Raw genomic sequence first — 23,705 nt, 5'->3', positions numbered from 1 at the left:
CGTGTGTGTGTGTGATACGGATCAGAGGTGCTGTATCGAATGGAAAACTTCCCCTTTGTGTTTCTGTGTTGCTGCTTCTGTTTCAACTGTCACTTTTCTTTCGTTATTTAATCTTTCTCCTGCGTTTCTTTTGGACTCGGCTGGCCTGGAGTCAGATGGTTTTCTCTGAGTTAGTTTTGTGTGCTTTAAAAGTATGTCCCATTTCCCTAGGTGTCCACCTTATTTGACCTGTCTGTCCTTGTTGGCTGTGTAAGGCTCTGCAGGCCCTGGCTTGCTCTGTGCCCGAGGGAGATACTGCCCAGCAGGCACTGTTGTAGAGGTTCGGTGCCCACGAGGCACCTTCACGCCTCATCAAGGAGCTCTAAGTAGGAGCTTTTTTAATTCTTTGTATTTTCTGATGATGTGCTATTCCATCAATCCTTCTTTCCACCCACATTAATTGTGATTTATTTTATAAACTCCTCAGGTGTGAAGGACTGTCTGAAGTGCCCGGGAGGTTTCTACTGCCCAGAGGGCACAAGTGACCCCTTGCCCTGCCAGCCAGGCACATTTAACCCATTAGAGGGGCAGGATGCACTGGCAGACTGCAGGCCATGCTACCCGGGCAAGGCCTGTACACAGGTGGCATTGAAGTCACCTGACGTTGACTGCATGCCGGGGTAAACCCCGCATTACCACACATCCAGAACTTGGCTCACAGAGACGTTTAGACTATGACGAGCAGACATTTTCTTGTTGCTCAATGACACTTCTCACATTTCAGATTTGTATGCCCGCCTGGCACTGCGCGACCAAATGACCCTGCCAACGCGTGCCCACCCGGAACCCTGAGCAATCAGACAGACCTGACGGACCGCTCCCAGTGCCATAGGTGCCCGGCCCGCTATGCCTGCCTGCGAGGTGCCAGTCTGCTCTCTGTGCCGGTGTATTCGCTGCAGGGCATGAGGCGCCACAGCCTCTAAACAAGGTTCCTCTGCTCCTCACAGGCACTGGTGGCATACAGAGGCCCCCACTCTCATGCTTCCCCGGGCATTTCTGCCCAGCTGGAACGATGTTTCCCACCCAGCATAAGTGCCCGGCAGGCACCTGGAGTGAGCGCAGTGGGCTGGAGTCGGAGAATGAGTGTCGGCCCTGCCCGCGAGGATGGTACTGCCTGCCAGGTGTCGGCACTCCATCTGGAAGGTGCACCTCGGGGCACTACTGCCCTGAAGGTAGTTTCTGGAATACTGCACTAAATCATGCAACGAGAACTCTACATAAATATCCCAGCCATACTGAAACAGTGTCATGCACTTCTCTGCTTTCTGTGTTCCAGGCACTCTGTACGGAACACAGTTCCCCTGCCCTCGGGGCACCTACAGCACAAAGATGGGCAATGGAGGAAAGGAAAACTGCATAGTATGCCCTGAAGGATATTACTGTAAGGAAGGCACCTCCAAGCCTACAGCCTGCCCACCGTAAGTGTACGCCTCCCTGTCCCTATGGGTTACGACTGAGAGGTCCCAGACTTCACTGTCCCTCTGCGTCCAGGGCAACGTTTCGCCAGATGAAAGGAGGCCAGCGACTGGAGGATTGCTTTGTATGTCCAGCTGGCTATTCCTGCCCCCACGCAGCCACGGTCAACCCCAGAGTGTGTGGGACTGGCAGTTACTCTGTAAGCACGCCATCTGCTGGAGATGAGAAATATGACATGCATTATCTAAACCTGGGCAGATATGGTGCATGTAGCCTGCATACATACATTTGACATGCTACATACTGCACACGGTTACATACCTACAGTTGCATATTGCTGTACAATTCTACAGAACATGGTCACCATTCTCAGTGTATTACATTCCCTCCAACTCTCCACAGGACGAGGGCTCAGAGGAATGTCTGCCGTGCCTCCCAGGTCACTACTGCAGTGATGAAACCACCAGTGAGGAGGCCATGCGCAGGGTGATGGTCTGCCCACCAGGCTTCCTCTGCTCTAAAGGCTTGGACCGGGAGCCCCAGCGCTCGGCCATTCTCTGCCCTATAGGTTTCTACTGCCCTGGGGGTGGTATTGTAAGCGATGTCCCAAGTGAAGTCTTATTTCACCCATTCAACCATCAAAAATAAGTCACTGCAGTCTATCTTTGTCTGTTGTAGAACCCCAATCCCATAGCATGCCCCAATGGCACATACAGTGACCAGCCCGGGCTACGCCAACCCTCAGACTGCACCATGTGTCCAGTGGGGAGGTACTGCTTCTCACCGCAGCCTCAGGAACAGCCCATAACCCAACCAGTACGTGAAGCTGGGCTCTTCCTCTGAACTCTTCATCCACACTCACACAGCTCTCTTCTTGAGGACTAGTGTTAGGAACTGCTAACGTTGAACTGCTAATGGATCATGGTAACGTTAAATCATCTTGCTCTCAGACTGGGGGCTGTCCTGATGGCTATTACTGTCCTCTGGGCACTGGTCATCCTCTCTCGTTCCCATGTGAGTCAGGATTCTTCAGAAACGAGTCCCACGGGCACAGCGGAGGCGCTTGTGAGAAATGTCCAGCCGGACATTACTGCGCCGGTGTGGCAACACGCACGCCTTCGGTCTGCCCAGAGGTAAAAGGAATTAAAGGTACTGTTTACAGAGCAAATGTGACTAATGTGTTGGGACGAAGACATGTCTGGCTGTCTTGCTGTGCTTTTTGTCAGGGCTTTTTCTGTGTGGAGGGGAGCTCTTCCCCAGTGCCGTGTGAGGAGGGCACCTATAGCTCTCGGCCAGCTTTGCATGAGGCCTCAGAATGTACCCCTTGTGGCGGGGGCAAGTACTGCACTGGAGTGGGCAGAAAAGAATCTTCAGGGGTTTGTCAGAGAGGATTCTACTGCAGACAAGGATCTACTAGTGCTGTAATAAAAACAGAATTTATTTATTTTTTAAGAAATAATGTAATGATAAGCATTTGTGTGACAGGCCTTTTCAGTAGATATAGAACTTGCATTTTATCCCAACACAGACACCTCTTGATGGGCACACCGGAGGCCTGTGCCCTCCAGGCAGTTTTTGCCCACCAGGCTCTGCACACCCACAGCCCTGCCCATCAGGAACCTTCAGCAACAGCACAGGCCTGACACACGAGAAACAGTGCATCCGATGTCCTGCAGGGTACAACGCAATGAGCTCACTACTTCCATTCACTGCGTTGTCACTGTGACTTGTATCACTAATTACAGCTCACTTTATTCATGACGTATACTGGCACGTTGACCTATGACCCCTGAAGTGCACTGGCCACTTTGTTTTGTCAGTTATTACTGTTTAGGGTCAAACTTGACCTCTCCGACTGGACTGTGCTCTGCGGGCTACTATTGCACTGGCGCTTCTACAACTTCTATTCAGTATCAAACTGATAAAGGTCACTACTCTCCAGAGGGAGCAGCAACAGCCATGCCCTGCCCTTTGGGCACTTTCCAACCAGTGAGTCAAATTCTTGCATAATTAAAATTTAAAAATTAGGTCCTTTTTGTTATCTTATATTACGACGTTTACGTTTCTTTGTCTTTGTTTCATTTGACCTTGTATTAGGGAAAAGGCCAAAGTTCATGCCTTGAGTGCCAGCCGGGTCGACTGTGCAACCTGACAGGCCTGTCCCAGCAGCCTCTATGCCCAGTAGGACATTACTGCCCAGTTGGGTCTTCAAATGCGCATCCCTGTCCCCCTGTCAGTATTCAATCAGTGTTTTTGTTAAAAAAAGATGTACCTCACTTAAGATCACTCCATGTTTGGCCTGCACTGGTGTACATTCATTTTCCCCCTACAAAAGGGAACCTACGGGGCAAATCCAGGAGCAGAGAAGGTGCAGCACTGTGGCCCCTGTGACGCCGGGCAGTACTGCCACATTCCTGGCCTCTCTGCCCCTCAGGGACCCTGTGAGCCCGGATTCTACTGTAGCGGCGGAGCCAACACCGCAACTCCGGTACCAACGTGCCACACAGTGTGAACTGCCAAATGCACTCCATAACGAACTCCACTGCTTCATTAGCTCAACCCCAGTGTGCATTTCTCCAGGTGAACTTCAGGTTCGGAGACGTTTGTCCTGCGGGTTATTACTGCCCCAAAGGCACCAAGCACTCGCGTCAGTACCCCTGCCCCCCTGGCACCTGGGGCAATGTGGTGGGTGCTCAGAACATGTCGTACTGCTGGCTCTGCCCGGCAGGATTCTACTGCAACAGCACTGGTCTCTCTCAGCCCACAGGAATATGCAGTGCAGGTGCTGTAGGCTAAAGCACATCTTTTTGCAACTGACTAAGCAAATAACTACATAATTAGTGCTCTGCTCTGATCTGGGCAGGGTTTTACTGTAGTGGTGGTTCTAAGACCTCCATGCCTGAAGATGGAGTTACAGGAAACAGGTGCCCAGCAGGATATTACTGCCCCCAAGGATGCACTTCACCCCAACACTGCCCTGATGGCACTTACTCCAACACTACAGGTACACATCACTCTCATTTAAGTTTAACGCTCATCGCTAACTTCCTCTGTGTCAAGATCATTAAAATAGGCGACTAATAGTAGTTGTTGTGCCATTTACGGTGGAAATAACGCCACATTCTTGTACTTTGTTCCATTCATGACGTCTTCAAAGATTCTTGCTTATCTCATCTGCTGCACTTCCTCAAAAGGCTCTAGAGGCACTCCAAATACAGGCAGATAATAGACACAAAGTTGTTAAGTTCACATGCATGTCTGGTGTTCTCTCCGTGCTATTATACTGTTATTCTGTGAATGTTTCCATTTCATTGTTTTGTGCCTTCAGTAATAATAAAAAAAAAGTAATGAATGATTGTTTTTGTTGTTTAATAGTAATCTACTTATCCTGTTATCTTTGTTGTTGTTGTTGTTGTTGAAAGTGACACGCTATATGCGCAGGTGCTACAAAGTGCAGCAACTGCCCTCCTGGATGGCTCTGCCCGGAAGGAGAGGAGGTCCAGCTGTGTCCAGAGGGACATTACTGTCTGGGGGGCACAGTGGAGGATGTCCTCCCCTGCCCTCCAGGCACATACAACTCCAAAGCAGGGCAGAGCCAAGTAGAGCAATGTTCACTGTGCTCAGCTGGTGAGAACAGTGCTCCTGCTTTACTCGCGTACATGGCAGTGTTAATAACGTTCGCCGGGCATTGTATTTATCACACCCGCCTATCGTTTTAAGGAAAGTACTGTGAGGACTGGGGACTGGTGGAACCATCTGGTCCCTGCCAGTCGGGGTATTTTTGTCTAGCAGGTATGCCAAGCCAGTTTCATCTGTCAGTTTGTCAAATTTTTTTTCTTTTGCACAACATCCATGTGGTTGGAGTCGCTGCCTTGACTGTGCTATGGGAAGGAAGTGATGTGCTTCTTAACACTTCAGGCATGATCTTTACCCTTGCAGGCATAAATTTCAGGAACCCTGATGGGAACTTCAGCACTGGGGTGGGGGGGGCATGCCCTGTAGGCCATTACTGCCCTGAGGGCAGTAGTCTACCCCTGCCCTGCCCCCTTGGGACCTTCTCAAGCAGGTAACACTCATCTGACAAACCCTCAGTACAGTCAGTGAAAGTGTGTGTGGCGGGGGGGTAACTAACTGCCTGTCTGGTCCTAGCCTGTACACGAGACAGAGCTCAGATTGCAGTTTGTGCCCCGCGGGGCAGTTCTGTGGCTCCGTAGGCCTGAGCAGGCCTTCTGGACCCTGTCAGGAGGGATTCTACTGCCCCAGTGGAGCTACCTCCCCCACCGGTATGAGCCCTCTCAATCAGTGTGGCAGTTATATTAGGTGTTTCCTGGTATATTGTTGAATATGTGGTGGGATCTTGCCATCATTATCATGATAATGATAATAATTGTATTCCATTGTTCTTATCTTTTTAATTAATTTCATTACTACAATATTTTCATTACATTTTTAAATAATCCTTTCTATTAAAAATGGTCTTTTATACCTTTTCTTATTTGTAAAGCACCTTGACTTGCTTTGTGTGTGAAATGCATTATGTAAATAAACTTGCATGCCTAATGCTACTGCAGTTCATGGCACGTGTAATGTGTAAGAACATGATTTGTGAAGGTAACATCAGTACGTATGTGCAGGTTCTGGCACAGATGGTGGACTCTGTCCTCGAGCTCACTTCTGCCCAGTAAGCAGTGCTATGCCCCTGCCCTGCCCAGCAGGCAGCTACACCAACCTTACAGGCCAGTTTAGGTGTAGCCCTTGCCACGCGGGATACTACTGCCCAGAGAACACCAGCAGCTACACCCAGTTCCCGTGTCCGCCTGGCTTCTACTGCCCCAACGGTATAACACAGACCCCAGAGGCATGTTATGTTTAGTGGCATCTGGCTGTGCACCTAGGTGAAGTACATTAAAAGAAAGTGTATATTTCAGCTGTGCTGAGTGACATCATGCATTGAAAACTTTCTATAGGCACGAAGCATGCCACCCAGTTCCCATGCCCAAGAGGCTACTATAACCCTGAGCCTATGACCCAGAGCCTGGACAGCTGTCTGCCCTGCCCCCCAGGCCACTACTGTGAAAGGGAAAGGCTGACATCTGTGTCAGGGAAATGTAAAGCTGGTTAGTTGCTGAATTTAAATCTTATAAGGGTCAAGAATCGGTTCTTTCAGATTATATCAGATAAGACACTTTATGCTGAGATCTCTTCGACTTTATTTCTCTCTTCCAGGCTGGTTCTGTGTGTCTGCTGCCTGGAGCCCTCAGCCCTTTGATCTGGACAACTACACCAACGCCAACTGCCTGTGTCCAGCCACCTCCACCGGGGGAAGATGTCAGGCAGGCTACTACTGCCCGACAGGCAGTTCCGAGCCTGTGTCTTGCCCGCCTGGAGCTTTCTGCAATGCCACCGGTACATTACACTTATCCATTCTAATTGCAAAGTGTGGACACATTACTGAAAGTGAACGTATTTATAGAACGTGTGAGTCAGCATGTTTGAAGCAGCTCAGCCAGCTGAGACAGTTTCAGCAGAGTTTGGTTCTCTTGCTGAGAAGCTCCAGCGTAGTTTGATTCACTGAGACCTGATTTTGAATCCCAGCACCGCCACTCATATCTGCATGTGCTGCGCTTCACCGCAGCACAATTAGCTGCCCTCTCTAAGGTCATGGCAAAGATGGTATGCTTCTTGTCGCTCGTCTGATACCAAATGAGTCCCGGGCATCTCCTCATCCGCACAAAGCGGCTGCCTGTCCTTTCCAAGAAAACTGAGGTGGCCAGGGATGACATAGGTGGCAGAGCAAAAAGATTCTCATGGTCCGGTAGGCAGCTTCGTGTTCGTGCCCTTCCTCTCAGGTCATGACTCATGTCAACAGCGACACCGAAAAAAGTGGATATTAGGAAATAGGGGGAAGGTGAAAAAATAATTCTGTTGCCCTGTGGCACATATTTAGTTAGGAATAACTAAACGCATGCCCTGGCTTTCTCTGACAGGTCTGGCTTTAATGAGTGGCCCTTGCTCTTCTGGGTATTACTGCATCGGGGAGGCAACTGAGCCCAAACCAACAGATGGCGTTACTGGTGACGTCTGTCCTCCGGGCTTCTACTGCCGTACGTACTGCTCAGTCGCCTGTCTTTCTGCACGCTGACAGCACGGCACACTTTGCTCATGGTCCTGTTCCCGTTAACCAGCTGAGGGCACCAGTGAGCCTGAGCCGTGCCCAGCGGGGACCTTCTCCCCGGCGGCTGGCCTGAAGCGCCAGGCCGAGTGCCAGCCCTGCACGGCTGGTCACTACTGCAGGTCCAGAGGCCTGACGGCTCCCACTGCACGCTGTAGTCAGGGTGAGTGTCCTAGTCTGCTACCCAGTCATTATTACCAAGGCTGATTGTGCTGCAGAAAGAGTTACTGTTATAGAAAGAATGTGTTGAATTTTCGAGTGCTAATGCCCATGCAGCTAAGAAATTCATTTCTCTGTAAGCACATAATGGAATTTCACTTAAATAATGACTTCTGGACTAACACCAGAATCGTTATTCGAGTTTAAGACAGGATTTCTCTCTTTCAACTGCATGCAGTCTCCTTTACAAATATGGGACATACTCAGCCAGGTTGTATTTCCCTCACAGTCCTACCTGTCATGTTGGTGAGGTTACATCACTATTCTCGTTAACTGGGTGACAGGTTACTGGTGTCTGCCCGGTCAGACTGCTGACCTAGCTCTGCCTTGTCCGATGGGTCACCGCTGCCCCTCAGGAAGCTCCGCCCCAGTTCTGTGCCCCTCTGGGACCTACCAGGACCAGTGGAAGCAAGCCAACTGCATAATCTGCGGAGAGGGCAAGGCGTCATTTTCAACAACGACTTGAGCCGCAATGCGTACAAGAGTTGGTGCCGCATTGGGGTTTTTAAATCTTGCTTTTTTTTGGTCACTGTCGTCTTCAGGTTTTTACTGTGATGAGAACGTCACAGCGGCTAATGTGTCACTCCCCCAGCCTTGTATTAAGGGACATTACTGCCCTAAAGGAACAAGCTATGCCACTCAGTTCCCTTGTCCTGTGGGTACCTACAACCCGAGGGAGGGCATGGCCAGCCTAACTGGCTGTCTCCTGTGTCCGTCAGGACACTTCTGCCCTACTTTGGGCCTAGCAGAGCCTGCAGGTAAAACTTTATGGGACATATTTTTTTTGACATCTTTCCGTATTCTTTTGCTGTTCCATTTGCGCTACTATCGAAATGTGTCAAAAGGACGGTCTGTGCCGCTTTTTTTTACCATCTCTATGTTGGTCATAGTATGACTCAAAAATCACTGTTGATTGTAGGACTGTGCTTCTCTGGATACTGGTGTAGGGAGGGCTCCCACACTGCCAGCCCGTCAGGGAGGCTTTCTATACTGCCCATCAGGGAGAGCTCCCACACCGCCAGCCCATCAGCTGCTTCCATAGGTTCACTTTGTCCGGTTGGACACTACTGCCCTAAAGGTACTACCCAAGTCTCATCCATCACAGTCCACGAGAGTCATATACATCATGCAGTCATAAAACGCCTGCACCAAAAAGGACGTATATGATGATAAATGTGTATCCTTTTAGCACATTTGATAAGATATTAATTGGTAAATGATTAATTGGTATAATTGCTCATTTATTATTGTGTGCACCAACCATACTACTGATGGATTGAATATACAAATCATGTTACATTATTTCTAGTCTTAGAATATGGAGGTGTTTCACATTGCAGGCACCAGCAGTCCAGTGCCCTGTCCTGCTGGCACCTGGTCTGACACCACTGGGATGAAGAGTGAGGATGAGTGCCAGCTGTGCCCAGGAGGGTTCTACTGTGCCACCGCTGGCCTCATGGTGCCCTCTGGGCTCTGCTCAGAAGGGTGTGTGCAACACTAAACCCACTCCTTCCCACTTTAACTAAGGCTGTCGACACCTAAATAAAATTGTTTCTTTCTGAAAGGTTTTATTGTGTTGAGAAAGCAAAGATTCCCACACCTACTGACGGGACCTCAGGAAACGTGTGCCCAGAGGGTCATTACTGTCCTCGTGGAACCACTCGACCTATGCCGTGTGATCCGGGGACTTTTATGACTGCCACACAGGCCTCTCAGTGCTGGCCCTGTACTGCTGGCTGGTACTGTGTGGACGGGGCTCAGTTACCATGTCCACAAGGTTAGGTCCATGCACTCATCTCTCACAGTCCTCATGCTGCACATCTAGTAACACCTGCACATTATATGTTCAAACATTGCATAACTGAGCCAGAATGCCATTCTAATGTAAACAGTGCCACACTGTGGAGACAATAAGACACACATTTTATTCAGTATTGTTCTGATCCAGTGTAAAATAATGGTTTACCTGTAGGTTTTTACTGTATGGAGGGCACAGGTTATGACTGGGTGCCTTGTCCACCGGGGACGTACAGTCCTGACCCAGGCCTGAGGGCACGTTCCCAGTGCAGGGAGTGTAATGGTGGACACTACTGCGCTCACCAGAACGCCACCTCTGTCTCCGGTCACTGCTCTGCAGGCTATCACTGCTCTCGAGGAAACATCTCACCCAAGCCCTCCACATGGTCTGCAGGTAGACTGTTAAACAAAATGGCTCGTCCCCGTGACCGTGCCCCGGACCATCTCCATGACGATGCTCATAACTGTGTCCATGTCCATCTCTGTGATCATGATTTAAATGAACTTTATTGGACTTTTTTTAGAATAAAACACAAGATGATTTACAAGATGATCGTTATATATTTTTTCATATTTCTCCAGAAATAAGAGTGTTTTCTTTTCTCAGGAGAAGGCGGACCCTGTCCTGTGGGTTATTATTGCCCACAGGGAACCGCTGACCCACAGGCTTGTCCAGAGGGGACTTTTAGCAACAGGACCAGACTAACGTCACAGGTATGCCAGCTCCATGCTCCTGAACCCAGTGTCTTCTTCTTTACATTAACAGACCTCTCAGGGATTTGCGTGAGTTTTGTGTAAAGTGAGCCATGAGTCATGACTCAGACATATTGCTATAGCTTGATAGCGACTCCACTGGTAATGTAGCTCTATACTAGGTCCCACGGCATAGAATCCACTAACAGGATCGATCCCTCCTTCAGGACGAGTGCGTGCCCTGCTTGCCTGGCCGGTACTGTAACGCCACCGGGCTGACCTCTCCCACGGGGGAATGCTGGGAAGGCTTCTACTGCAAACAAGGAGCTTCGCTCCCAAACGCTTTGAACCGAGACAGCCGAGGAGGACCGTGTCCCACGGGTAGCTCAGGCACACTCGACCGAGGGTGAGTTAAACCTGTCTGCCTCAGCCTCAACCTCACCTCCTTTTCCTGCACACCCCTCCCGACCCCCACCATCGTCCCGTGCAGGTTATTTTTGTCCCAGAGGATCCAGCGCTCCACAGACCTGTCCACCAGGATCTGTTAGCAACAGTGAGGGCCAGGCCAGATGCAGTCTCTGTCCTCAGGGGTACGCACACATACACACACATACACACACTCCATGACTAGGCAGTTGTGGTGAAATAATCACAGCACATTTTGAAATGGAGCCATATCATAACTGAGCTTTATTCCTCCTTTTGTTCTGTGTAGTTTCTTCTGCCCTGCTAATGGCTCTGCAGTCGAAGGTAGCGAATGCCCAGTAGGTCATTACTGCCCCCCAGGCAGCTCTCTGGAAGATCAGCATCCCTGTCCTCCAGGGACTATTAATCCATATAAAAGAAAGGGCAGTCCGGACGACTGCACACTCTGCCCTCCAGGTACACAAGCGACATGGCCTTAAAGGCATGGCAGCCTGCATTTAAACTGAGCTGCAGTATGTCCCTGTAGGGCTGCTTCATTCATACTTTGCCAATCAGCATCTGCTCAATTGCAGGGTTCTTCTGTGAGGCGTCTGGTCAGGGCACCCCGTCTGGACCGTGTGCCGCAGGACACTTCTGTCTCTCAGGGGCAGTGTCCCCAATACCGGAAGACGGCGTGACTGGTGACCAGTGTCCTCCTGGGTATTACTGCCTCTCAGGCTCCTCCTCTCCACAGCCATGTCCACTAGGTCACTACAGTACCAGAAACAAGAGTACTGAGCTCTCTTCCTGCGTGCCCTGTCCTGCTGGTGAGAGAATTCAGATCAATACATGGCAATACAAAAAGAGGAAAAAAAAATGCCATAGTGTTTCTGCAATTTTCATACAATGATTAGTGCGCACAGGTGACCTTCACAGCTATCTACTTTAAAAAAAAACACATGCACTAGTTTTTTTTTTTTATCAGTGGAATTCTTCTGTCTTGTAGGATTTGCTTGTTCCAACAGGGGGCTCTCCGCTCCCTCTCATGTCTGCCATGCTGGGTACTACTGCCCACAAGGCCAGAACTCCAGCCAGCCTGCTGACTATGTCTGCTCACCTGGCCATAGGTGCCCTGCACGCAGTCCTGCCCAGATGGCCTGTGCACCAGGGACCTATCAGAGCCTACATGGACAGGTCCGATAAGAGCTAAGATCTTATCTTTGTCTGAAACTGCCCTATCCAGTTAAAACAGCTTTACACTGATCGGGTCCTACAGGCAGAGTGTGTGCTCTGCCTGCCTGGCTTTTTCTGCGCAGGCTCATTTCATCCTGGTACAGGGACTATGGGAGGGTGCAGTACACCTGCCCCATGTCCTCTGGGGCACTACTGCCCGGCAGGTAGAGACATCTGGAATCACACTACAGTGCGCATTAGTATTTGAATAAGAGCCTTTCCCTCTGTAAAGCTCTGCAATCTTTCACAGGTACACAATTTGGGGAGGAGTTCCCCTGTCCAGCTGGTACTTACGCTGCTGAGATAGGCCTGTCGAGTATGGAGCAGTGTACTCCCTGTCCTGCTGGGCAGTACTGTGGCTCTCCTGGCCTGGCCAGCCCTTCTGGAGACTGCTCTCCAGGGTGAGGAACCCCTGCCAAGGACCTCACCTTACCACACAGTTCTACTGAGCCGATCTTTTTCCAAACCTAACACACAATCTCTCCTTCCGGTTTCCGTTAGGTATGCGTGTATGCGAGGCTCCTCCGTCTCACAGCCACCTGGAGACATCACGGGAAGAAAATGCACAGCAGGCTTCTATTGCCCTTCAGGCACCAGCCACATGCAGCCCTGCCCACCAGGCACATTCAGCTCCCTAGAAGGTCTCGTCCCATTTTACGTAACTAAACAATTACTCAGCAAACTGAACAGACCTTGCAGTTTGTGTACTCAGTGTTGTGATGTACATTCCAATAGGGGCAGTATCTCTAACAGAGTGTCAGTCGTGTTCACCGGGGCAGTACTGTGGAGACTACGGACTAAGTGCGCCATCTGGCCCGTGCCGTCCAGGATATTACTGTGTTCTAAGTTCAGCCTCCCCCACGCCTCACCGTAACACGAGCAGTGGTAATGAGCAGTGGTCACACGTTAAGTCAAACCGGGTGTGTGGGAAATGACCCTATTAGCAGTGCACTTCCTTTGTTTCAGAGTGCAATGTGAATGTGTCCGATGCAGAACACCAGGGCTTCGCTGAGGTTCACCTCACCGGTGATGTCTGTACTGCAGGGCATTATTGCCCCTCAGGAAGCTCCCAGCCTCTGCCCTGCCCACCAGGTAGAGCTCTGAACCTAAGCAGACAGTGCACACTAGGAAAGTAAATCTGGCATTCTAATGTGATATCAGAGGAAACTCACACAGATTAGCCCAGAACCAAACACAAAGAGCAAATGATGGGAACTAACAGCAGCTGAACCAACACATGAAACAGCGCATGTTTCCTTCTTTCAATTAAACCTTTAGAAACCAATAAAAGCAGTTTTACAAGCAGAAGAGAACTTAGGCATGTCATCACACGCTACTCTGATTCTAGCTATGATGCTAATTGGTGCCAAAGTTATAGGAGACACATTATTAGGATTTTAGACACAAATTGGTGTATTTGTTTCCCCAAAGGAACATACGTGGGCCAACGTGGTTCTGTCTCTGAGCTTGACTGCGTGCCCTGTGCACCTGGGTTTTATTGTCCCGACTGGGGCCAGAGCTCCGTTGAGTTGGGCTGCCCTGAGGGTTGGTTCTGCCCTGTAGGCTCTGTGACTGGACGTCAGCCTGGTAGGCCTCATAAAGACAGCCAGGCGCTGAATATCCTTCATGTTCCTCAGAGGATGGAGGATAATAACACACTCTCACTACACACTCTTACCACACACTCTCACTGCACACTCTCACTACCACACACTTTTACTACACACTCTCACCACACACTCGTCCCACACACTCTCACTACACACTCTCACTACACACTCTTACCACACGCTCTCACTACACACTCTCACTACCACACACTTTTACTACACACTCTCACCACAGACTTTTACCACACACTCTCACTACACACTCACTACACACTCTTATTACACACTCTTACCACACGCTCTCACTACACACTCTCACTACACACTCACTACACACTTACCACACACTTTTACTACACACTCCCACTACACACTCTTACCACACACTCTCACTACCACACACGTTTACTACACACTCTCACCACACACTCTTACCACACACTCTCACTACACACTCACTACACACTCTTATTACACACTCTTACCATACGCTCTCACTACACACTCTCACTACACACTCACTACACACTTACCACACACTTTTACTACACACTCTCACTACACACTCGTCCCACACACTCTCACTACACACTTTGACTACACACTCTTACCACATACTTTTACTACACACTCTCACTACACACTTACCACACACTCGTTCCACACACTCTCACTACACACTCTTACCACACTCTTACTACGTACTCTTACCGCACACTCTCACTACACACTCACTACACACACTCACTACACACTTTTACTACACACTCTCACTACACACTCTTACCACACACTTTTAGCACACACTCATCCCACACACTCTTACTACACACTCTTACCACAGACTTTTACTACACACTATCACTACATACTCTCACCACACATTCACTATACACACTCACTACACACTCAGTAAATACTTTTACTACACACTCTCACTACACGCTCTAACTGCACACTCTCACTATACACTCTTACCACACACTTTTACTACACACTATCACTACACACTCACTATACACACTCACTACACACTTTTACTATACACTCTCACTACACACTCTTACCACACACTCTTACTACACACTTTTACCACACACTCTAACTACCCACTCTCTCATTAGTAAATCATTAGTTTTTACATGCTAGCAAGTCAACACACTGCATCAGTGCTGCTTTCTGTGTTATACATATGACATGTATTATGCTATGGGCTGTTATGGCTCTTTATAAATGATTAGTATATTAGCTGTTTTGCCTGTCTGGTCAGGTCAGCAATGCCCACCTGGTCATTCGTGCCCATATGGCAGTGCTGAGCCCTCCGTCTGTCCCTCTGGCACCTACCAGTCTCGACCCGCTCAGCCATCCTGCCAGACATGCCCCCCAGGTGAGAGCAGTACAACAGAATTACATCAGGCACAAATAATGACAGTGCAGGTTGTAAGTTCTCATTCTCTCCTGACCCAGGCTTTTACTGTCCAGACGGGGCATCCACTCCCATGCCCTGCCCAGCAGGCACACTGAGTCAGGTGGCAGGGTTGCTGGCTAAACAGGACTGCACTCCCTGCGCTCCAGGATTTTACTGTAACGCTAGTGCACTCACCAGCCCCTCAGGGCCATGTATTGCTGGTCAGTGTCTAATAGTGTTGGTTTTTCTCTTGTGCGAGAGCCTGTGCCCATCTGATCTGCTCCCTCCTTCCCTCCCTCTCTGAAGGGCATTTCTGTTTGTCCGGAGCCACAGAGCCATCCCCAGTCTCTCAGGTGTATGGAGACATCTGCCCATCAGGGCACTACTGTCCTGAGAGTAGCAGTGCTCCTTTGCCCTGTCCTGTTGGGCACTTTCTTCCAGATAAAGGAGCTTCTTCTATTGCTCTGTGCTTGCCCTGCCTTCCAGGCAGGTACTGCCCCACACTTGGCTCCTCTCAGCCATCAGGTAGATCAAACACAGTGTACCAAAGGAATTAATGAGGACCAAAGCATTTTTTTAAATGTGAATGTAAGTTATGTTGTAAGTTATTGGTTGCAGGGTTTTGCACCGCCGGTCACTACTGTACAGGAGGCTCAGAAACTGCAGCTCCGCACGCCAAACCTTCTCAGCGTGTGTGCTTCCGTGACGCCATTCCAGAGTTCTGTGACCTCATTCCAGAGCCCGGCCACTCGGCATACTGTCCCGCACGTCCTGCTCCCACCCCAGGTCTACCCCGCGATGCTGGAAGCATGTATGTGAATTAAACAGTTAATGTGAGGCATTTCTTGTACAGGTGTTTGGTTCGTTCCACAGGCAGCAACGCAGACTGCGGTAGGCGAGTGATGTGCGCAGGCTTTAGAGGAGACATCTGTCCCACAGGTCAGCAGGGGCTTGTTATATGTATTTTGCTCTCTTATATCTGTGATCATACCACTGTTAATAATTTCAAGTAAACGTTGTAGGTGCTTTGCCTTTAGTCATATACTACAGATTACTTAAATGTATAAAAATAACTTTGATTCACATGTGGTTAATTCAGTAAGAATTTAAATACTCTCATATCAAAGCCGACATTCTTCCCTTTAATCTTACTAATGAAATTTTGTTATGGTTTTATTTTTGATCAAATATTGTAAAGTACAGAGTGTGAAATGTGGTGACCCTGTGCAGGGTTCTACTGCCCCGTGGGGTCATCGCTGCCCCAGCTATGTGATGCAGGCTCTCACTGCAATCAGACTGGCCTCCAAACTCCTGCAGCCCTATGTCCTGCTGGCTTTTACTGCCCTAAAGGTTCCTGGAGTCCTTTTACTACACTCTGTCCTGTTGGACACTATTGCCCCAGAGGGACGACTTTGCCCCTGCCCTGCCAACTAGGCACACTGAAGAGTAAGAAAACACTGATCAGAAATAATGCTGTTTTTTTAATGGGTATTAATGTTTCATGGGTATTCTGAATTAATTCTTATAAACTTTGAACTCAATTCACCTCAATTAACTGTCAGGGAACATCGTTAAAAATTATGAGCTCTTAGGATGCTAAGAGCTCATAATTTTTAACGATGTTCCCTGACAGTTAATTGAAGTTAATTGAATGCTTTTTATTGATCAGTTAAAAACCTGACTCGGAGGTAGCAGTGGTCTTGCGCAATAGGACAGACCCGTTTAGGATCTGGACTGCCAAATAAGTCTGGTCTGCTCTTAGGTACTGCTGGGGGAGGCAGCATAGAACACTGCTCTGTATGCCCATCCGGATATTTCTGTGACCAGAGAGGCCTAACAGAACCCAGTGGTCTGTGCTCGAAGGGCTATTATTGTCCTGGAGGGCAGAATTCCTCTCAGCCTTTAGAGCATAAATGCAGAGTAGGTCACTACTGTGAAGAGGTAAGAACATTTCCCACGCCAGGCATATCCAGACGTGCCACCTTTTCCACTGCATTTATTAACATCAGGAAATGACTTTGTAGGGAAGTGTGAGAGGTCGAGCATGTCCTGTGGGTAGCTACCAGCCTTGTGAGGGCCAGCACGAATGTGAGGTATGCCTTGCTGGCTTCTCCTGCCCTGAGGAAGGTAAGCAGCAACACTTTAACAGAAGAAGTTGGCTGATTTGTTTGATCACGGTTCATGAGCGGGAATGTTCGTTCACCCGAGGTATGACTCATCCAGCCCCATGTGAACCTGGATTCTATTGTCCAGCGGGAACAGCCAATCAGAAGCCATGTCCTGCAGGGACCTATGGAAACAGGTCTGGCATGACTGAAGCATCTGAATGCACCCCATGTGACCCAGGCACATACTGTGCAGGTGCAGGTACTGAATAGAGCCTGAACAATGGCTCTCCTCCACAAGCCGGCTCATAAAGCCAGTCCTAGGTCCCCCTCTGTGGCCATGACTCATTTATGTTTGGATGCAGGAAGTACCTCCCCCACTGGCCCCTGCACTGCTGGCTTCCTGTGCTTTGGTGCGGCTTCACTACCATCCCCTACAGACAATGTGACAGGCTCGCAGTGCCCACCAGGCTCGTACTGTCTCTCTGGGAGCCTTACTCCAACACTCTGCCCCAAAGGCACATTCAGGTACTGAGTGAATATGATGAAAGCTTTACTACAAAGCCCTGCCCCAAAGGCACTGAAAATGTCACGGGAAATGTCTGATTCCCTCTGCAGTGTGCAGCCTGGATTGAAAGATGCAGGGCAGTGCCAGAGCTGCTCCCCTGGCTTCTTTTGTTCGGAACCAGGCTTGTCTACACTTAGTGGTCCCTGCCTGCCAGGTCACTAATCAGAAACCAAACATGCGAAACGTTTGCATTGTTCCCATCTCTTTTATGCTGCGGTCTGTAAATAAATCTTGTTTACTTCTTCAGGCTATTACTGCACTGAGGGATCTCCCACTGCAGCCCCTGTGTCTGCGGCGTTTGGGGATCTGTGCCCTCCAGGGCATTACTGTGGCAATGGCAGCACTGTGCCCACCTCTTGCCCTGCAGGCACTCATCGGCCTGAGAGAGGTGGAAAGGGCACAGGGGATTGTATGCCTTGCCCTGAAGGTAATGCTTCATTTCCACTCTACATTCTGGACTTCTGCCCTCAATCTGAAGTCTGAATTTGGATTATAGGAGGCCGCACACACACTTGATTCTGCAGTCATTTCATAGTACAGGGTGTCTTGGGGACAGTTTCAGCTTTGTGAGTGTTTGTGTTCCTTTTACAGGACTGTTTCAGGATCAGAAAGGGCAAAAGGAGTGTAAACCCTGTCCTCCCGGCTTCCACTGCCCCTCCTCCACCCAACGGTCTGATGGGAGCAGTGCTCCACTAATCTGTCCAGAGGGTTATTATTGTCCAAATGACACACTGTCAGGCAGGCCTGTTCCTTGCCCCAAAGGCACATATAGTAATACTCAAGGCCTTTCAACAGCAGGTGATACTTGTAGTATTTATAGTACTAGAAATCAACTGAATGAAACGTTTAACATTTGATAGCTATGAATTCCATATTCATTACTCACACAGTGGCTTTATTGTCTTTGTTTGGTCTTTGGGGTTAGATGAGTGCCTCGTATGTCCGTTGGGCTATTTCTGTGCTTCACACGGACTGGTCCAGCCTTCTGGGCGCTGTGCCTCCGGATTCCTCTGTTTTGTGCGTGCCACAGTTCCTAACCCCAATGACAACGACACAGGCACTCTTTGTCCACCGGGGGCATACTGCCAGCTGGGAGTCAAAACTGGTACAAATAAGTTATCCCAAAGCATCACACTTCACTGTGTTTTGCATGAATAATCTATAGCTGTCTGTTTCACTAGCAATAAGCAGTAAAGGGAGTGATTGAAGCTTAAAGTTATTTATTTGGTGTGTTTACAGGTGACTGCTCTCCAGGCTACTACTGTAATTGGGGATCTAGCAGCCCAGACCAGACACTCTGTCCAGCAGGATTCTTTTGCCCAACAGGCACAGACAGACCCATTGCCTGTGGGGCAGGGACATTCAGCTCAGTGATGGGGAACAGTGTCAGAGATAACTGTGAACCATGCCCAGCAGGCTACTATTGTCAGGGTGGGTTACTGTTACCATAGGGCTGTCTCCTGGAGGCACCTTTATATTAAAGCCTTCTTTAGATATCGGCTTTAAATCTGCACCTTTAAAATTTAGGCGAAGGGGTGGTGGAACCTGCTGCGTGCCCCCAGGGGTTTTACTGCCCCTTAGGCACAGTGATTGGCACAGAGTTCCCATGCCCACAAGGGACAGTGCGTCCTCTGCCTGGAGCCTCTAGTGAAGAGGACTGCTTACCATGCCCTTCAGGTTACACTGTTACTACCACAATTATCTAATAAAAGTGATGTTATAGATAAGTGAACTAATGATGCTCTCTATATATGTAGGCATGTTCTGTGCTTCTCCTGGGCTTTCCGAGCCTACTGGGCACTGCCAGGATGGATACCACTGCCCCCCTGGAGCCATTAGCCCCAATGCCACAGGACAAACAGTATTTTGAACATCAGTCGCATGCACATTGAAATTGACCTTATAGTTGTCTAATATAGGCTTTGTCCAGGAGATGGTGCTAGAAAGCAGCTGTAGCTAAAACTATACGAGTATCTACAAAAGCACTGCTTGTCCAGCATAGGTTGGTGATTTCCTTGCTCAGACACAACTGATTTAACCCCTCAGTACCCCTCACTACATTTAGTAGCGTAAGAACAGGAGAAACTCCAGCCTGAAGACCAATTATTCTATTCTAAAGTCTTTTCTGAAAGAGGTGCAAAGGAACACACTTTTAATATGCAGTCTCACACTGATTCTGCTGTCCTTAAATCCCAGGCATTCTTGGAGCTCTGCAGCACCTTTTCTGCCCCTTGATGGACAAAACCTCAGATGAGCAACTTTAATTTGGTTTTAATCTCACTTGCCCCAATGCTTTTGTGCTTTGCAGATGGAATCTGTTAGTAATAACGTGTGCCCTCCTGGACACTACTGCCCAGTTGGCACTGGTTACCCTTTCCCGTGCCCTGCTGGCACATTCTCCAGCACCCCAGGCTTAAGCAGAGTGGAGCAGTGCCAGCCATGCCCACCGGGCCACTTCTGTGAGCAGCCTGCGATGGTCCGACCCTCCGACGCTGTGCTCTGTGATGCTGGGTAATCCCGTCTATTCCAGGAGCTATATGCGAACGCCTGACTTAAACACACCCACATCCATTTGAGTTTGGTGTTCTGTATGCACTCGTAGGCTACTAATGGACTTTAGTGGATACACTTCTGTCCCCCAACCATCATTTATCTTTTGCACAAAACCCTTTTGCTCAGGCTGCAAACTGAAACCCTATCTGTATGTAGTTGACAGCATAAAAATGGTGGCTAGGCAGCAGTATAGAAAAGGGAGAAAGACCTGTATCTTCATGACTGATGCATTTGGTGCTCTTGCTTAGGTATGTGTGTCTGGGCGGCAGTCGCAGTGCTCGTCCGGTAGATGGTCTAGAGGGATACCTTTGTCCTAGTGGGTATGGTTGCTCCATTGGTACCTCTGCGGAAGTGCCTTGTCAGCCTGGCACCTATAGCAGTGCCCCCGGGGCAGCCCACTGTCTCCCTTGCCCAGCTGGCACTATGTGTCCCTCTTCAGCCACTCAGGAGCCTTCCCCATGCCCTAAAGGTGTGTTGGTCTCTCTTTAGTCCTGTATCATGTAAGATGTGATGTGTATAGTTGTTGTCTGGAATATGGCCATTGTATGCTTTTATAGCCTCACAGAGATAATCAATATTCCAGCCTTTACAATCCAATCCTGTGTCTGGTGATTGATTTGGTGATAATCACATTTTTATACAAGCGTGACATAGTGCGTTCGATACTCGATGTAACACTTATTTCCATGTTGCTTGCATCAGGTCATTTCTGTCCTGCTGGTAGTGCCACAGGCCTGCAATGCCCAGCGGGAACTCTTGGTCTGGTCAGCAGGGCTCAGTCTGAGGATGCCTGCGTGGCCTGCCCAGCTGGTCTCTACTGTGGCCTCCCTGGCGCCTCTCAGCCACAAGGTCTGATGTCACCAGAGGAGTAATAGTGTTTCTCACAATATTCTCTGTTATTAGCTCTGTATGGATCCAAATAATCAATGGTCATTTGTCTCATTTGTTTAAGTCATCTGACTTATTTAACTTATTCGTGTGTTATAGGTCCATGCCAGGAAGGATATTTTTGCCAGAGTGGCTCTTCACATCCAGCCCCACTGAACACATCCAATGTCCTGAGGAATGGCCCCTGCCCACAGGGCCACTTCTGCCCCTCAGGCACCCTCTCACCACTGCCCTGCCCAGCAGGCAGCGTTCGTAATCTCACTGGTGAGTAAGCACTAGTAAACTAGTCATAACTAGGCACTGTGGCTATCACAGTATAGTGCGAGCCATAGCAACCATGCACTCATGAACTCCACAGGTGGGTCTTCCATAGAGAGCTGCCTGCCCTGTCCTTCTGGGTATTACTGTGCCAGCGAGGGCCTAGATTCTCCCAGTGGTCCCTGTGCTGCGGGCTTCTACTGCCCTGCAGGTTTCTCCTCCACCACACCTCACCCTTTCCTCTGTCCTAAGGTCAGCCCCATCTTCACATAGCCTGCCTCTCTTAAGGTAATCAGAGCCTAACAGGCTGTTGACTGACAGACTGTCCTCTCTCAGGGCCACTACTGTCCCTCGGGCTCTGCCCTGGCCTTGCCCTGTCCCATGGGACAGTATCAGCCCAATCCAGGCTCAGACAGCTGCATACCATGCCGCCCAGGCTTCTACTGTGAAGAAGTAGTATTGGGAGACCCTTTACCATGCCCCCCTCACTCCTACTGCCCAGCAGGTATTTACATAGCAAATACTGATATCAATGTTGTCCATACACACAGCTGTAAATATGTGCACGCTTCTTTGATTTTGTATATGCAGCTACTATGGTGCCACGGCTCTGCCCCAATGGCACTTATACTCCTCCCAATATAGGAGGTCTGCAGGATGAGAGAGAGTGCCTGCCCTGCCCCTCAGGAAGGTTCTGCAGGTAACTGCATCCACAAAGCTGCGCTCTCTGCCTGCAGGGTCATTTGCCGTTTTGTGGAAGAATACTCAAAAAAAAAAAATACACGAGCCATCTCCTTGGGTCATAGGGGCGGTCGGATCCAAGGGCCGTGCGCCGCTGGCTATTGGTGTGTGTCTGGAAGTTCTGAGTTGTCCCCGCAGGGCACCGTCCTGCACAACAGAAGCCAGTGTGAGTGGCGCCTACAGTGTGCTGGGCCCTGTCCTGCTGGTAGGTCACTGAGGACACTGTCCTAAATTAGACTATTTGCTGGATATGACCCAATACACAGTGATACGACCACACAGAGTAGTACAGGTTCATTCTGAGACAGGGTGAGATTCACAGGCTCTTGCGTCACAGAACGCGAAGGTGTGACTTTCTGTGTCGGCAGGGTTCTATTGTCCAGAGGGCTCAGAACGACCTCAAGCCTGCCCTGCTAATACTTTAAAAGAAACTGTGGGAGGAAGGAGCATAAATGATTGCCTTCCCTGCCCATCAAGACACTGGTGCAAAGAGGGTAAGACAAACCCAGTCCTGCAAATGATGTGTTGTCTACTAAACCGATCTTTCAGATTCTACCTACGAAGACCACTTTATGAGCGGATTCTAAAACTCCACAGCGTTGATTCCACACTCTAGTATGCAGTGGTAAGGAAATCTGTACCTCAATCCTCCATGTAGGTGATCCTGTGCTCTACATGTGTCCGGAGGGTCATTACTGTGATGGCATAATTGATTATGAGTCTAAGGGTAGGCCTGGTCCAAAGGAGTGTCCCCAGTTCACCTACCGTCCCACCGCTGGGGCCGGGAGTAAAGGGCACTGTGTCACGTGCCCCCCCGGAACTTTCTGCAATGCTACAGGTCAGACACCCACATAGCTGCATTTAGGTGCATTACATTTTTAAACTGTGCAAGAATAATAGTGGCTGTATAGTAGATCATGTTCAGTCAGATAGAAGACGTTTTGATGTATTGATCCTTGAGGTCAGTGCTTAGATCTTAGAAACATTATAAATGAATAAAAGATCTAGGTTATTCTTAGAAATTATAAATTATAATTATAAATTATAAATTAGAATGATCTAGGTCAGTTTTTGGGTCAGGTCCCTTTGTGTCCTTTTTGTAATAAAAGACATTTTTTCCAGGTCTCACTGATTTCTCCAGTTTTCCCTGCCCCTCTGGTTACTGGTGCAGTGGGACAGGCCTGCCAGTCCCCTGCCCTGCAGGCACCATGAGCGCACTACCAGGGGCAGCTTCTGCCAGCCAGTGTGAGCCCTGTGCAGCTGGTACCTTCTGCCCTGACCCTCGCCTTACAGGCCAGCCTAACACTGCAGGTATTCCATGCAGAGCATCGTACCAGTGCCCCACAGGTAGGTTCACGCTTGCTTTCTTTCTTATTGACCAGGTTTCAGAGTGTGGCTGAAAACCTGGGATCATTTGTACTAATGAACTTAACAGGATCAGCGGTGGAGACCTTGTGCAGAGCAGGTTCATTCTGCAGACCACAAACTGGGGAACCTACACCATGCCCTGCTGGCTACTACTGCCCTGAAGGCTCACGCACCTACAATACACCCCAGCAAGTGTATGCCAAATTTAATCTCTCCTGATGTATTTACATTT

The 23,705-nt window shown here is 49.2% G+C and overlaps 1 protein-coding gene across 15 annotated transcripts in view; it reads left to right on the top strand.

The window, feature by feature from the left end:
- The window catches only part of LOC113579608 (uncharacterized), a 34,713-nt gene that overhangs the window by 2,161 nt on the left and 8,847 nt on the right, over positions 1 to 23,705 (top strand). For 10 of the 15 annotated variants that reach the window (XR_014117961.1, XR_014117960.1, XR_014117962.1 and 7 more), the window contains 72 exons: positions 255 to 365; positions 467 to 659; positions 764 to 900; positions 987 to 1,211; positions 1,316 to 1,457; positions 1,531 to 1,654; positions 1,858 to 2,049; positions 2,134 to 2,271; positions 2,406 to 2,588; positions 2,682 to 2,876; positions 2,984 to 3,132; positions 3,276 to 3,444; positions 3,553 to 3,687; positions 3,791 to 3,943; positions 4,036 to 4,237; positions 4,319 to 4,459; positions 4,897 to 5,082; positions 5,176 to 5,247; positions 5,395 to 5,521; positions 5,605 to 5,738; positions 6,090 to 6,293; positions 6,423 to 6,572; positions 6,682 to 6,861; positions 7,443 to 7,559; positions 7,641 to 7,790; positions 8,131 to 8,283; positions 8,389 to 8,604; positions 8,766 to 8,924; positions 9,187 to 9,331; positions 9,412 to 9,623; positions 9,819 to 10,037; positions 10,251 to 10,357; positions 10,564 to 10,717; positions 10,827 to 10,926; positions 11,052 to 11,218; positions 11,335 to 11,568; positions 11,748 to 11,935; positions 12,018 to 12,138; positions 12,225 to 12,375; positions 12,476 to 12,615; positions 12,710 to 12,859; positions 12,941 to 13,066; positions 13,406 to 13,561; positions 14,855 to 14,971; positions 15,052 to 15,213; positions 15,299 to 15,517; positions 15,611 to 15,778; positions 15,866 to 15,931; positions 16,223 to 16,438; positions 16,755 to 16,933; positions 17,017 to 17,119; positions 17,201 to 17,359; positions 17,463 to 17,625; positions 17,716 to 17,819; positions 17,913 to 18,092; positions 18,257 to 18,463; positions 18,591 to 18,770; positions 18,905 to 19,096; positions 19,193 to 19,342; positions 19,423 to 19,526; positions 19,974 to 20,176; positions 20,467 to 20,687; positions 20,921 to 21,067; positions 21,206 to 21,370; positions 21,465 to 21,616; positions 21,701 to 21,869; positions 21,956 to 22,064; positions 22,171 to 22,310; positions 22,474 to 22,599; positions 22,764 to 22,943; positions 23,228 to 23,452; positions 23,541 to 23,667. Coding sequence is in view for 12 of the 15 variants with exons in the window: in XM_081700523.1 (XP_081556649.1) it covers positions 255 to 365; positions 467 to 659; positions 764 to 900; positions 987 to 1,211; positions 1,316 to 1,457; positions 1,531 to 1,654; positions 1,858 to 2,049; positions 2,134 to 2,271; positions 2,406 to 2,588; positions 2,682 to 2,876; positions 2,984 to 3,132; positions 3,276 to 3,444; positions 3,553 to 3,687; positions 3,791 to 3,943; positions 4,036 to 4,237; positions 4,319 to 4,459; positions 4,897 to 5,082; positions 5,176 to 5,247; positions 5,395 to 5,521; positions 5,605 to 5,738; positions 6,090 to 6,293; positions 6,423 to 6,572; positions 6,682 to 6,861; positions 7,443 to 7,559; positions 7,641 to 7,790; positions 8,131 to 8,283; positions 8,389 to 8,604; positions 8,766 to 8,924; positions 9,187 to 9,331; positions 9,412 to 9,623; positions 9,819 to 10,037; positions 10,251 to 10,357; positions 10,564 to 10,717; positions 10,827 to 10,926; positions 11,052 to 11,218; positions 11,335 to 11,568; positions 11,748 to 11,935; positions 12,018 to 12,138; positions 12,225 to 12,375; positions 12,476 to 12,615; positions 12,710 to 12,859; positions 12,941 to 13,066; positions 13,406 to 13,561; positions 14,855 to 14,971; positions 15,052 to 15,213; positions 15,299 to 15,517; positions 15,611 to 15,778; positions 15,866 to 15,931; positions 16,223 to 16,438; positions 16,755 to 16,933; positions 17,017 to 17,119; positions 17,201 to 17,359; positions 17,463 to 17,625; positions 17,716 to 17,819; positions 17,913 to 18,092; positions 18,257 to 18,463; positions 18,591 to 18,770; positions 18,905 to 19,096; positions 19,193 to 19,342; positions 19,423 to 19,526; positions 19,974 to 20,176; positions 20,467 to 20,687; positions 20,921 to 21,067; positions 21,206 to 21,370; positions 21,465 to 21,616; positions 21,701 to 21,869; positions 21,956 to 22,064; positions 22,171 to 22,310; positions 22,474 to 22,599; positions 22,764 to 22,943; positions 23,228 to 23,452; positions 23,541 to 23,667 (11,440 nt within the window). In the remaining 3 variants the exon portion in view is untranslated. The remainder of the gene's footprint in view (positions 1 to 254; positions 366 to 466; positions 660 to 763; positions 901 to 986; positions 1,212 to 1,315; positions 1,458 to 1,530; positions 1,655 to 1,857; positions 2,050 to 2,133; positions 2,272 to 2,405; positions 2,589 to 2,681; positions 2,877 to 2,983; positions 3,133 to 3,275; positions 3,445 to 3,552; positions 3,688 to 3,790; positions 3,944 to 4,035; positions 4,238 to 4,318; positions 4,460 to 4,896; positions 5,083 to 5,175; positions 5,248 to 5,394; positions 5,522 to 5,604; positions 5,739 to 6,089; positions 6,294 to 6,422; positions 6,573 to 6,681; positions 6,862 to 7,442; positions 7,560 to 7,640; positions 7,791 to 8,130; positions 8,284 to 8,388; positions 8,605 to 8,765; positions 8,925 to 9,186; positions 9,332 to 9,411; positions 9,624 to 9,818; positions 10,038 to 10,250; positions 10,358 to 10,563; positions 10,718 to 10,826; positions 10,927 to 11,051; positions 11,219 to 11,334; positions 11,569 to 11,747; positions 11,936 to 12,017; positions 12,139 to 12,224; positions 12,376 to 12,475; positions 12,616 to 12,709; positions 12,860 to 12,940; positions 13,067 to 13,405; positions 13,562 to 14,854; positions 14,972 to 15,051; positions 15,214 to 15,298; positions 15,518 to 15,610; positions 15,779 to 15,865; positions 15,932 to 16,222; positions 16,439 to 16,754; positions 16,934 to 17,016; positions 17,120 to 17,200; positions 17,360 to 17,462; positions 17,626 to 17,715; positions 17,820 to 17,912; positions 18,093 to 18,256; positions 18,464 to 18,590; positions 18,771 to 18,904; positions 19,097 to 19,192; positions 19,343 to 19,422; positions 19,527 to 19,973; positions 20,177 to 20,466; positions 20,688 to 20,920; positions 21,068 to 21,205; positions 21,371 to 21,464; positions 21,617 to 21,700; positions 21,870 to 21,955; positions 22,065 to 22,170; positions 22,311 to 22,473; positions 22,600 to 22,763; positions 22,944 to 23,227; positions 23,453 to 23,540; positions 23,668 to 23,705) is intronic. The other 5 variants (XM_081700515.1, XM_081700520.1, XM_081700519.1 and 2 more) reach the window with 5 other exon arrangements.

The sequence above is a fragment of the Electrophorus electricus genome, chromosome 17 (genome assembly GCF_041902795.1).
Source record: "Electrophorus electricus isolate QZ-2024a chromosome 17, ASM4190279v1, whole genome shotgun sequence".
Lineage (NCBI taxonomy): Eukaryota > Metazoa > Chordata > Actinopteri > Gymnotiformes > Gymnotidae > Electrophorus > Electrophorus electricus.
This window is presented reverse-complemented; position numbering and strand designations above follow the sequence as displayed.